Source organism: Scyliorhinus canicula, chromosome 26 (genome assembly GCF_902713615.1).
Source record: "Scyliorhinus canicula chromosome 26, sScyCan1.1, whole genome shotgun sequence".
Classification (NCBI taxonomy): Eukaryota; Metazoa; Chordata; class Chondrichthyes; order Carcharhiniformes; family Scyliorhinidae; genus Scyliorhinus; species Scyliorhinus canicula.
The window spans coordinates 5,639,984-5,653,888 of record NC_052171.1 but is presented as its reverse complement, the minus strand read 5'-3'; the positions used below and the strand labels follow the sequence as shown (position 1 = coordinate 5,653,888).

The 13,905-nt window shown below is 45.6% G+C and overlaps 1 protein-coding gene across 1 annotated transcript in view; it reads right to left on the bottom strand.

Annotated features, from left to right (window-relative positions):
- Positions 1–13,905, bottom strand: part of zgc:110329 (uncharacterized protein LOC550500 homolog) — a 213,665-nt gene that overhangs the window by 124,340 nt on the left and 75,420 nt on the right. The window contains exon 3 of the mRNA XM_038785594.1: positions 9,554–9,628. Coding sequence (XP_038641522.1) covers positions 9,554–9,628 — 75 coding nt within the window. The remainder of the gene's footprint in view (positions 1–9,553; positions 9,629–13,905) is intronic.

Genomic DNA, 13,905 nt, shown 5'->3' with positions numbered 1-13,905 from the left:
TTGAGGAGGTGATGCTGAGCCATCTTCTTGAACCGCTGTAGTTCATGTAGTGTAGGTACACCCACAGTGCTGTTAGGGAGGGAGTGCCAGAATTTTGACCCAGCGGCAGTGAAAGAACGGGGATAAATTTGCAAGTCAGGATGATAAGTGACTTGGAGGGGAACCTCCAGGTGGAGGTGTTCACATCTGTCTACTGCCCTTGTCTTTCTAGATGGTAGTGGTTATAGATTTGGAAGGTGCTTGCCTGAGGAACCTTCCTGACTTCCTGCAGTGCATCTTGTAGATGGTACACACAGCTGCCACTGTGCGTCAGTAGTGGAGGGAGTGAATATTTGTGGAAGGGGTGTCAATCAAGCGCTCTGCTTTGTCCTGGATGGTGTGGAGCTTCTTGATTGTTGTTGGAGCAGCACTCATCCAGGCAAGTGGAGAGTATTCCATCACACTCCTGATTGGTGTCATGTAGGAGGTGGACAGGCTTTGGGGTGGAGTCAGGAGGCGGGTTACCCGGCGCAGGATTCCTAGCCTCTGACCTGCTGTTGTCGCCACAGTATTTATAGGGCTATGTAAATTCAGTTTCGGGTTAATGGTAACTCCCAGGATGTTGATAGTGGGAGTTACAGTGATGGTAATGACACTAAATGTCAAGGGATGATGGTTTGCCTCTCCCTCATTCGAGATGGTTATTGCCTGGCACCTGTGTGGCACGAATGTTCCTTGCCCTTGTCAGCCCAAGCCTGGATATTGTCCACTTGCTGCATTTGCACATGGACTGCTTCATTATCTGAGGAGTCACGAATGGTGCTGAACAATGTACAATCATCAGCTAACATCCCCACTTTTGGCCTTTTGTTGGAACAGAGGTCATTGATGAAGCAGCTGAAGATGGTTAGGCCTATGAGAAATCCCTGTAGTGAAGCCCTGGTGCAGAGATTTGTTTTTCCTATTAAGGGATAATTTAGTGTGTTCAATCCACCCACCTTGCACATCTTTGGGTTGTAGAGGTGAAACCTACGCAGACACGGGGAGAATGTGCAAACTCCACACGGACAGTGACCCAGAGCCGGGATCGAACCTGGGACCTCGGCACCGTGAGGCAGCAGTGCTAACCACTGCGCCACCGTGCTGCCCCTTCCTGGAGCAGAGATGATTGAGTTTGGAGGAGGTGGTGGCATAGTGGTATTGTCACTGGACTAGTAATCCAGAGATCCAGGGTAATGCTCTGGGGTTCTGCGTTCAAATCCAACATGGCAGATGGTAAAATTGGAATTTAATGAAAAAACTCTGGACTCAAAAGTCTAATGATGACCAATGAAGCCATTGTCATAAAAAACATCCGAGTCACTAATGTCCTTCAGGAAAGGAAATCTGCTATCATTACCCGGTCTGGTCTCCACGTGACTCCAGACTCACACAGCAATGTGGTTGACTCTTAACTGCCTCCCACTGAAATGCAAGCCGTTCAAAGGCATTTAGGGAGGGGTACAAATGCTGGCCCAGCCAGCAACGCCCACATCCCAAGAACAAAGAAAAACACAACCATCTTCCATTGTGCCAAGTCCGACTCCAACCAGTGGAGCATTTTCCCCCAGTTGCCACTGACTCCAGTTTTGCTGGGCTCCTTGATGTCATACTCGATCAAATGCTGCCTTGCTGTGAAGAGCAGTCACTCTCACCTCACTTCTGGTGTTCAGCTCTCTCGTCCATGTTTGAACCAAGGCTGTAATGATGTCAGGAGTTGAGTGACCCTGGCCCAACCCAAACCGAGCGTTAGTGAACAGGTTATTGCTGAGTAAGTGCCGCTTGACAGCGCTATTGATGACCCCTTCCATCACTTTACTAATGATGGAGAGTAGACTGATAGGACAGTCATTGGCTGGGCTGGATTTGTCCTGATTTTTGTGTGCAGGACACACCTGGGCAATTTTCCACATTTCCGGGTAGGTGTTGTAGCTGTACTGGAATAGCTTGGCTAGGGGCGTGGCAAATCTGGAGCACAAGTCTGCAGTAATATTGCCGGTCTATTGTCAAGGCTCAAAGCCTTTGCAGTATCCAGTACTTTCATCCGTTTCTTGATATCTTACACTCATTATTATAAGTGAAGTTCCATCCACAGAAAAAAACAATACATGAATGCCTTTGGATACCTGAAGCCAAAGTGGAGAGCGAAGCCTTAATAACCTCAATATTTCCAGACATTGAATGAATAGCAGATATCTCCAAAGCCAATATCATGTTGAACTACCAACGCCTGAACAAAGTTAGAGTTAGTCATGTTGAAATTAGTCACACTTTCAATACTCTTCAGGTCATGAAAATACACAGATATTCAAGCACAGGAGACAGTGTCAACGGCAAATTATGAAGAAAGATGAGCGAATTTTGGGGTGTCCTGTCTAGAGAGGAGCAGCATAACCGATACCTTACAGAAGATTGTATTGAGAAAATTGTTAAGGATATTGAAAAGTTTCTAGAAAATTGCTGAGGATATTGAAAAAGTTTGAATTTAACTACATAAGAATAGAATTAAGGTACGCAGGTCCAAACTAACAAAAAGTTACTTTTGGACAGTTACCACGAGCAGCGTATTCATCTTATGGCACTGAGGGGCCGATATGGGAATGAACCTTCCCAACAGAACAGTGAAGGTACAAACTCTGCAATCATTTATGAAATAATTCAATTGGGGAGATTAGGATCTTTCTGAATGCTTCAACTAAAGTGGGCTAAATGGCGCCCCTCATCCAGAATTATCCTGTTCACTCATTCTGGGGCCTTTGGAACAAGGAGCTGACTCACATATTCGCAAATGATTTCAAAGTAGCCTTGGGAATGCCCAGAGTGTGATAAGTAATTGAGAATGGGTGCGGGACGGAGGCAGGAAGCGAACCTGTAAGATGCATGTGATCAGAAGGCAGAATGATGTAAGTAAATGTTTCTTTGTTATCCGATCCTCTACCTCGCAGGCTTATGCCACTGCAATCTCTGTCTTCGGATTCTGTGTACCTTAAGGTGCAACATCACTCTGAACTTTATTCGCCTGTCACCAATAACACCGAGCACACGTCTCTTACCCAGTTGTAGCTCAGCAGTAGAATGCCCCAAGCAACAGGAAACTGAAAGTTATAATGAAGGAAAAGTGTGATGTGGTTATCAAAGTTAGATCTTCTTGTGTTTGTAACTGATGGTAGAACCAAGTTATTCATGGGGAATGGGCAAACTTGTTCAAGTCAACTGCGTATAAAGCAAAATTCAGTGATTGAGCTGTTAAAAATTTATAACAAAAGGAATGGAATATGGAATGCATCATTTGTTTTGTGCTCAAATCAATTATTTTAGAATCCTAATTTCCACAAATCGATGGACATTTTGGGGGAAAATAGAGAAGACGTGGCTATTAGAGAGGAAAGAGAGAGGCAATTGCAGAGAGGCAGTCGACTCCCAGTGTATGACTGAGCTGAAGTAGAATCATTGGAGATTGGTTTCAGGTTGAGCTTGAGAATTCCAGTGAACTAGTCTTTGGACGTTAGACCTTCCTTCGTGTGTGCAGCATGGGTATCTCTGCTGCATAGTGAAGACAACCTGCTAATCGATACTGGAAAACGACACTAAATAGAAAATGGGAGAAACCCGTCTTTCAGGTGAGATGATAAACTGAAGCTCTGTCTCCCTCTCAGTTAACGTATAGGCTCCCACAACACTGTTTTGAAGAGCAGGGGGGCTCCCCCTAGTGTTATGGTCAATATTTTCCCCCTAACTGATATCATTAAAAAGAATTACCTGATCTCATTGTTGTTTTTGGGACATTACGACACTCACTGACAAAGTGAATTGGTTGTCAAACACTTTGGGATGACCCAAATTTATGAAATGCACTTCATTAAATGCAAATAGTTCTTTGTTTCAGATGGTCAGTCATCTCAGGAAGATATAGAATGTCTCTCAAAGTAACAGCAGACAATGACACACACGCACACCTAAACACATAATTACATATACATGCACGCATATACAGACACACACAAATATCCTCATGTGCATGCATACATACAAACACCCATACATGCATGTATATACACACACATGGACCTGCAGTTACAAGCTTCAGGAAGCCAGCCATCAACCCAACTGAGATTTTAGTTTGGCCTCCCATTCTATAAACCATTCACCAAAACCGTGGAACTCACCCAGGTCACAGACATCAAAAAGACATTTGTATGTCATTTGTATGAGCTGTATTTGCATTGCCAGCTCCCTACCTTCAAGAATCTCCTTGGTACACTTGTTTTTTTAACTGCGCTTTCACTCCTGTCTTTCTCCCTGCCCTGCTGCACATCCCATTAGACACAGCACTCTAAGGTGCTGCAAGACATCACTAAGTAATGAGTATTGCACAATCGCAAGTTACTGTGCCTTACATTAATGGGTGGCACGGTAGCACAGTGCTTAGCATAGTTGCTTCACAGCTCCAGGGTCCCAAGTTCGATTCCCGGCTTGGGTCACTGTCTGTGCAGAGTCTGCACGTTCTCCCCGTGTCTGCGTGGGTTTCCTCCATGTGCTCCGGTTTCCTCCCACAGTCCAAAAGGCGTGCAGGTTGGGTGGATTGGCCATGCCAAATTGCCCTTAGTGACCAAAAAAGTTAGATCAGGTTACTGGGTTACGGGGATAGGGTGGAGTTGTGGGCTTAGATAGGGTGATCTTTCCATGGGCCTGTGCAGACTCGATGGGCCGAATAGCCTCCTTCTCCATTGTAAATTCTATGATCTACATTAGGCTGGCTGGCCTTTATATAAATGGATTGCACACAAGAAACCATTAATGACAAGGCAATTGGGACTACACTGAGAATACTATGGTCTTTTATTTAATTCCAGTGCTGCAAAAAAGGAGATATCTTTATTCATTTGGTAATAGCCCACACAGGCTCCCCTGGTAGGGATGGGGGTCTCTATTGATCTTTGTATAAAAGGTCTGCCAATAAGGCACCGACCAGAAAGGAACCGGTAGGGATCTACCGGGCTGTGTATATATTGTGCTGTAAATAAAAACTTTTTCTTTTATTTTACTCCGTGTGCAGTCTCTCCCTGTCCGTATTGAACATTTACAATTAATGTTGGAGATTTTTCTGCGGATTTTTCCCATCGGTGTGCTCCCCTTCCCTGAAGACTGTGAATCCTCAGTAGGTGGGACAGTTCTACAGGATTCAGATGGAATTGTTTGGCCAATACTGCTGTCCTCATTTGGTTAATCAAGTGTCCTAATCTGGGCTCTTCGCAACTAGTACAGCTCCGTTACTGACCATCTCAACAAGTCCAACATGCAAGGCAGCTCCAAATATTCATTTTGATGGTGCTTCTTAGTGGTGGGAATTGTGGTTACAATGATGTGTTGTTGAGTTAGTGCTGGCTCTATAAAGCAAATACTAGAACATAGAACATAGAACAGTACAGCACAGAACAGGCCCTTCGGCCCTCGATGTTGTGCCGAGCCATGATCACCCTACTCAAACCCACGTATCCACCCTATACCCGTAACCCAACAACCCCCCCCTTAACTTTACTTTTTAGGACACTACGGGCAATTTAGCATGGCCAATCCACCTAACCCGCACATCTTTGGACTGTGGGAGGAAACCGGAGCACCCGGAGGAAACCCACGCACACACGGGGAGGACGTGCAGACTCCGCACAGACAGTGACCCAGCCGGGAATCGAACCTGGGACCCTGGAGCTGTGAAGCATTTACTAGGGTGACCTCTTTGTCTGCACAGCCTTTGGCATTTGTAGCTATCGGACTGTTAGAAAATCCCAACTGGTTCCCGATTTTCCCCTTCAGAGAAGGTAACCTGTTGTCTGCACTCAGTTCACCCTCTCCGTGACTCCAGTCCCACAACAACATGGCTGCCTGTTAAATGCCCCCTGAAGAGGCCCAGTAAGCCCCTAAGTTCTATCACTACCCCATCCATGGCAACTAGAGACGGACAACAAATGGCCATCTCCAGGATTAAACATTCTAAAAGCTCGAAGATCAGAACACACCCCAGAGAGTGAGTAACAACAGAAAATGCTGGAAATACTCAGCAGTCGGCAGCATATGTGGAGAGAGTAACTGAATTAATATTTCAGGTCTGTGACTTTTCTCTCTCTCTTTAACTCCCCTTTGGCTTTTGGCTTTCATAGAACAGTACAGCACAGAACAGGCCCTTTGGCCCTCAATGTTGTGCCGAGCCATGATCACCCTACTCAAACCCACGTATCCACCCTATACCCGTAATCCAACAACCCCCCCTTAACCTTACTTTTATTAGGACACTATGGGCAATTTAGCATGGCCAATCCACCTAACCCGCACATCTTTGGACTGTGGGAGGAAACCGGAGCACCCGGAGGAAACCCACGCACACAGGGGGAGGACGTGCAAACTCCACACAGACAGTGACCCAGCCGGGAATCCAACCTGGGACCCTGGAGCTGTGAAGCATTTGTGCTAACCACCATGCTACCCTGCTGCCTCTAAGTAGCAAGACATGAATCCAAGGTCCCGGTTGAGGTCCTACTAAGGTGTGCGGAACTTGGCTATCAGTTTCTGCTCGGCGATTCTGTGTTGTCGTCCATCCTGAAGGCCGCCTTGGAGAACGCTTATATTTTGGCTTTCATATTAGAGAAGGCTGTTGACTTAACAACAGTTAACGGGGAGGTGGGATGGAAACCTGTTGAGTAGAAGGATTGAGGGCTGAAGAGATTTTGACAGCAATTTCTAATTTTCTTCTCTCGGTGAATGTCGTGGACCAACAGGTGATTGGGAGGGAATTCAACGAAAGGGCGGTTAAAGTGCCGGATCTTTGAGAAAGATGCCTGGCTTTACGCAAAGAATCATCCGGACTCAAAGCGTTACTCCCTTCTTTCTCCACAGATGCTGTCAGACCTGCTGAGATTGTCCGGTAGTTTATGTTTTTGTGCCTGATCTTAAAGTTAAAGTATTCAGAATACGCCACCCTTTCTTCTTCGCCTCAGAACAGAGGTAATGAATGCCTATCCCAGGGGGCCTTGGGTTTTCTTTTGAACCACTATATCTGAGCATGAGTTTGATCCAGAGTGAAGAGACAAGGACGGTATTTTCCTGCCCCCACCCTCAACCGGAGACAGCTCATCATTGGCTGCCGGTGGAGTCTTTTGGTCCTGCCAAATTCAATGGCAATTTCCATGGCTCACCGGCGCTGGCCGCACTGCCAGGGAACCCCCTGTGGGGTCAACTTCGGTGGGACCAGAAGACCCCGATATCAGGAATTCTGTCAAACCCGCCAAAGTAGATTGGTGTCTCACACACAGATCAGATCAGGAAATGATGGCAGTTTCTTTCTGGGAACCAGAACCTTTTGCAATCTAATGAATACACTATTCATTTCCAGATCTTTTAAAAAAAACTTTCTCAAAGGACCATGGTGGAATTGGAATTCACCTTCTCTGTGGCTGTTAGCCTTGATGGTCTTGGGATTACCAGTCCATGACATAACCACTGTGTCCTACATGCTGTTGAAATACCAGGCCAGACGCTGAATTTCTCCATCACAGGAACATGCAGTTTGAATGCACTTAAGAGTTTGCATTTGTCAAGTGAAAGTGGAATACTCTAATGATGTGACACTTAAAATGACGAGCCTTTCTTTTCATGCTCAGGTATCTGGGTGACCTGAGCATTTCAATTATAGATTGTGAACGAGCCAAATGACCGGCCAGTAGTATGTTAACTGGGAGTCAGGAACAAAGCTGGTCTCATTCGATCATGCCCATTTAGCCAGCATCTATGAACAGGCCTTTTCAATCACATTTGTGAGAGGACTTGCTGTTTGGCTCTGAATGATGATACAGACTGAATGCTCTTTATCGATTTGGACTTGTGCGACCAGCTTGGAGCACAGTTGCACAGGTCCAGCAGATTGCTACTTTTGACAAATTGCTTGATTGGTCTCTGAGATTAAACGAGCAAGGATTTGTTGTGTTATGTACTCTGGGATAACACAGGCTGCAACTCGATGCAGCTTTGACCAAAAGATACTCCAGACTTTGAAGTGAGTTCAATGTGATTTATTGAACCATTCGCACAGTTCTCTATGAGTTCGACTCTCCTGCTAATCTAGTTGTAGTGTATTTACATTAACCCCTTGTGTAATTACAGTGATGCATATCACCACAGGATTTTTGTGTTTTTCATCTCCAGACCATACGTTGGATTGATAAAGCTTCAAACAAACTCCTCGCTCGTGGTGCAATTTCTGGCTTTCTGGGCTGCAAACTGGATCAATATCCTTGTCTTTCTCATGCCTGCAACCTGGGCCTAGGGCCCGGTTTATTTTAGTTTCCTTCTCACAGTAAGGATATCATTATTCTGCCTGCGTGGTTATGAGGGGCAATCTACCTGACTGCACACAGACCATAAAGATTTGATGTTTGACTGTACAAACTCTGAATGCAACCGATTTAACAATGCACTACTGGCAGCAACAATTACATTTTTACAGGGTTTTAACATCTTTAAATGTTCAATGACACTTCACTGTGTTTTTGAGCAAAGTAACAGACCAGTGAAAGGAGATTAGGATAGGTGACCAACATCTTGATCAAAGGCAGAGGAAGTTTGAGAGCCAGAGAACTTGAGGGATGGAGTTCCAGAGATTCGGGTTTGGTTGAAGCTGAAAGCATGCAGCCAATGACAGAATGATGAAAACCAGGGGTGTGCAACACGGAAATCATTTTCTTTCAATGGCTCGACAGTCAAGTGTTTGGTCTGGTAGACGGAATAAATAAATGTTGCCTCATCCAGAGAGAGCATTTTTTATAAGGAGAAATTCACAACGTTAGTACATGACAACAGGAACTAGCCCAGCGCTGGCCTTTGCTGTAACCAGTGCCAATACTGAATGAATTAGGTCCCTTATTCCCAGAATTGTATTGTTTGGTCAGGAGAGTATTAAGAGACCTTTGGAACAGTTTGACCCACTTAGACAAGTGCATGCACGCTGTCACACACGCATGCTCTCTCACACACACACACACACACCAAACACATGCACACCGCACAAGAAAAACACACACAACAAATAAACACACGCACAACAGACGCAACACACACAACAGACAAACACACACACACAAACAGACACAACACACACACACCACACAAGAAAAACATACACAATAAATAAACACACAACAGAGACAACACACACACCACACATGAAAAACACAAACACACACACACAAACAGACACAACACACACACCACACATGAAAAACATACACAATAAATAAACACACAACAGACACAACACACACCACACATGAAAAACACACACAACAAACACACACACACAACAGACACACCAAAATCACACACCACACAAGAAAACAAACACAACAAATAAACACATATGAAACACACACACACATACACACACACAACAAACACATAGACAGACACACACACCAAACACACACAACAATCAAACACACACACGCATAATAAAGTACAATATAAAAGGAAAAACAAACTTCCATACCTTATTCTGGCATAAAAGGCTGACGATTATGAAGATCACCTGCAACACCACCACAGTGACTAGCGTCCACTTAAACTGCAGGAAAATTTAAAAGATCACAAAATTGTGAGCTGAAACAATGGTGACAACTAGGATTAATACGGTTTAATATCTTTCTGATCAAAGTGACAATTAAGAGGTCAGGTTCGACTGAATGAGCACATTGAGAGTAGAAGGTTTCCTATTTACTGACTGACAATTCTCTCTGATGGATCTAGCTCTAGCATTTATTTTTCCAAAGAGATTCTTGTGTTTTTCCTGGCAAGAATTGTATCAGATTTTCCCACCACCTTGTGTCCGCCGCCGATTCCATCCTTGCTGGGCCTGATCGAGATAATCATATTTAAATGAGCCATCAGGCTCACGTAAATATGTGGGACCAATTGGAGGCCACATTCTGCCAGCTCCCAGGCCTCACTCGGTCGCCCATTCGTACTGGTTGCCATAAGAGGAGACCAGGCGTGGTGGCTGCGCCGGGGGGGGGGGTTCTGAGGTCATTAGAGCCCCTGGGTGATGGGCGACACGGCATGGCAATGCCACCCTGGCACCCAGGCAGTGCCAGCCTGGCACCTGGTCATGCCAACCTGGCACTGCCAAGAGGCAGGGCCTGAGAGGGGCCATGCCCATGAAAGAGAGGGTGATGGATGTATGAAGTGTTGGAGGATGAAGGGGGCATATAAAGGGGTGTCATGAAGAGTGGGGGGCCCTGTAAAGGGGGGCTAACCATGGGGGATCTCTCAGCGACCCCATAGATGTGTATGCTCACATGAAAAGGGGGCAAATGCCCCGATGCCCACAGGATGGATGGGAGGGGGGGGGGGCAGGATCATGCTCATGCCCAAGTGATGGAACATGGAACATAGAGGGCAGAAGGATGCCATCCGGCCCATCGAGACTGCATCGACCCACATAAGCCGTCACATCCACCGAATCCTCGTGACCCAATAACTCCTCCTCAGCTTTTTTGACACTAAGGGCAATTTAGCATTGGCAATCCACCTAAGCTGCACATCTTTGGACTGTGGGAGGAAACCGGAGCACCCAGAGGAAACCCAAGCAGACACGGGGAGAACGTGCAGACTCTGCACAGTCAGCGACCCAAGGCGGAAATCGAACCTGGGACCCTGGCGTTGGGAAGCCACAGTGCTAACCGCTATGCTACAGTGCTGCCCTAGGGGGGTGATGTTGCCGTTCGGGGTCGTGGGTTGCGTTGTTGCCCATGTCTGCGGCAAGTTGCATTGTCAGTGGGTGGGAGGTTTTGTCCAAAAAATGACTAAATGTTGGCGAATATCGGTCTGAATTTCACCAAAAAAGGAGTGAGTCACTCCGCCAAAGACGCTCAAAATGATATTTAGTAATTTTTTGGGTGAATCGCACCCATTTTATCCTCTACTACCAATAGTGCATTTTAATGGCCGCTTTAAAATAATACAACAATCGAAAATGCTTCAAAGGAGTGTAAACAGACAAAAGATGCACAAGTGAAATGGGGAGTCATTGAGACAAGTGTCTCAATGTTTGGTCAAAGGTAAATCTTAAACAGCATCTCAGAAGTGGCGATCGGGGCGGAGAGGTTCGAGGAGAGAATCTCTGAGAATAGGGCCGAGGGGAATCTCTGTTCATGATAGGGGCAAAGAAATGCGAGACAGACAAGAGGCTTGTGTTGGAACACATCCAGATCGGGTAGAGTTAGATGTAAAGCTTTCTGCTCTCAACCACAAGCTGCTATGCTTGTGGCGATTTCCCCCTCCACATCCTATGGCCTTTGAGAGAATGGCAGCCAATTTTGTGCTGAACTGGGGTTGAGGGTCAAGGCCACCAGGAACGAGATTGAGACTGCACCGAGTGTTTTCACATACACGACAGAGGCGTGAATCTTTCATACCATCAGCTTGGTGATCCATCACTGACACCAAAACTACAAGAGTTGGAAATCTAAGAAAGGCAGAGAAGCCATACAGCAGGTCAGTCAGTCTAGAGTGAGGTGTTCAATACTTGGGATCCATACCATTCCTCACAACACTGTCCGTTCTCTGTACAGAGTCTGTCTTTGATACTGTTGGTATTCCCAGTTCTGTTCTGGTTTTCTTCATCCACTTCATCCGGGTCGTGTAGTTCAATCATTATTTGAAGAGACACAAGCTTGCCATTCTCATGTTGATTCTGTCTACACCTCCCGCTGCCTCAGGAAGGCAGACAGAGACCCCTCCCACCCAGGCTTTGCCTTCTTCCTGACCCTTCCATCAGGCAGAAGGTACAGAAAGACCCACACAATCCAGATATAGGAACAGCTTCTTCCCCACAGCTACTAGACTCCTCAACAACTCTCCCTTGGACTGATCTGTTCCCTGTAAGAACACTATTCACGACGCCCTATGCTGCTCTTGCTCATGTATTTTCTTTGTTTGGCCCCTTGTTCTGCACTGTAACTAATCACTGTCGATGTACCATTTGTCAATGTACTCCGTCGATTATTCTTTTCTTGTCTACTATGTATGTACTGTGTACGTTCCCTTGGCCGCAGAAATGTACTTTTCACTGTACTTCGATACATGTGACAATGAATCAGATCAAATCAAATCAAACCTGGCCATCAATTTCTTGTGACTTCAATACAACCATGGGACAACTGCAGTCTCAATGATTGGGAACAACATGCACTGGCTATTTCTCATTCCTTTTCTATACCTTGTGTTTTTCAGTGAGAGCTGTGTGATGTGAATGCTTCATCCACCATCTCACCATAGCAGAAAGGCACATGCAGATTATCATCAGCTTTTTGACAGTGTTGTGATGAATTTAATTGAAAATATATTTCCTTCCTTCTGACGACGCATTTCGTTTATTATGCAAATACGATAATTAGCTTGTTTTCCCCAAGGACAATCTAATATTCATCAGTCTCTGAGCCATTACAATCAGGAGTTTTCACTCACTGTGTACATGAAGACTGTCGTCATAAAAAATACATCGTGAACATTTGACGATTGAAAATGAAACCTGAGGGGACTGACTTCCTGAATGTAGGAACAAAAACAAGCACATTATTAAAAAGAGGAGCGACATTTACTTTTTCACTCTCAGACAAATACTTTTTCTATCTGGTTTCAAGTGACTTTAATTACACCACTACCCAATGTAATATAGTCCCTTTCCTCGAGTAAGTTAAAGGCTAATTCATTCAGAGGTCTGTTAAGCCCTTATGCCTTGTGTAATGAACTCCAATTGGCTTTATTGGTTGGCCAATTGGAGTATGAGCTCCCTCAATGATAGCTCATTGAGGGGGCCCATATAATCACCTGTGTAGGCTTTGTGAGCCAGTCTTGACTGGACTGCGAGCAGCACTGTTTGTAGCTGCTCCTGTAATATCGTTATTGTAAATAAATATTGGTGTGGTGACGGAACTCCTGCCTCCCCTGGATTACTACACCTTGGCTTCTCCTTGCTACAGGCAGCATCTCTCATTCCCCCACCTCCCTCTCTGCAACTCGACAATTCCCCTTCAAAAAGACTCTGACTGCCTATCTAGCAGGTGGTGTTCACGTGTGCAGTAACTTATCGCTTTTCTTGTGCAACCACTGTGGTGACCAGAGAACAAAGCTGAGCTCACCTCTCCTCCCCTCATCTGCACAGATATTATGGCATGAATCACAGGGCAGGGCCGAGAATCCTGGCCAATTCTCCCCCTTTCTTTCTCAGGGTCGCTCAGTCCATATACTATAACCTATTCTGCCTCGATGTCAGAGACCAGTCCAGTCTTCTGAAAGGCTCAGTTGCACACTGCCTTGACAGCACCAGCCTTTGCTTACAGTTCTGCAAAGTGGTTTGGGTTCCCTCAACAATTCAATGAATAAATTCACTCACCGAATGGCCGAGCCACACACTGCAGGGAGATTCTAGCTTCAGTAATTGTCATGATATGCAGCCATGCAGATAATGATATAGAGACAGGCAGCTAATGGACACAGAGAACAGGACATGACCAATGAGCAGGCAGGACATTCAGGGGTGGTATCTCGCCATAAAAGGCACGAGGCATTCACACTCCGCCTCTTTCCACTGATGAACATCTACAGAGTGAGTTGGGGGTGTATGTACAGCAACACACCTCCAGCACGTGGCTAAGAGCTAGTCTGGTTCAGTCAGACAGAGTAACCACACTTAGATTAGCAGAGAGTCGAACTCAAAGAGAACTGTGCTACTGGTTCAATAAATCTGACTGAACTAACTTCAAGGGCTGGAGTATCTTTTGGTTAAAGCTGCATCCATTGCAGCCTGTGTTATCCCAGAGTCCATAACACATCAGTAATATC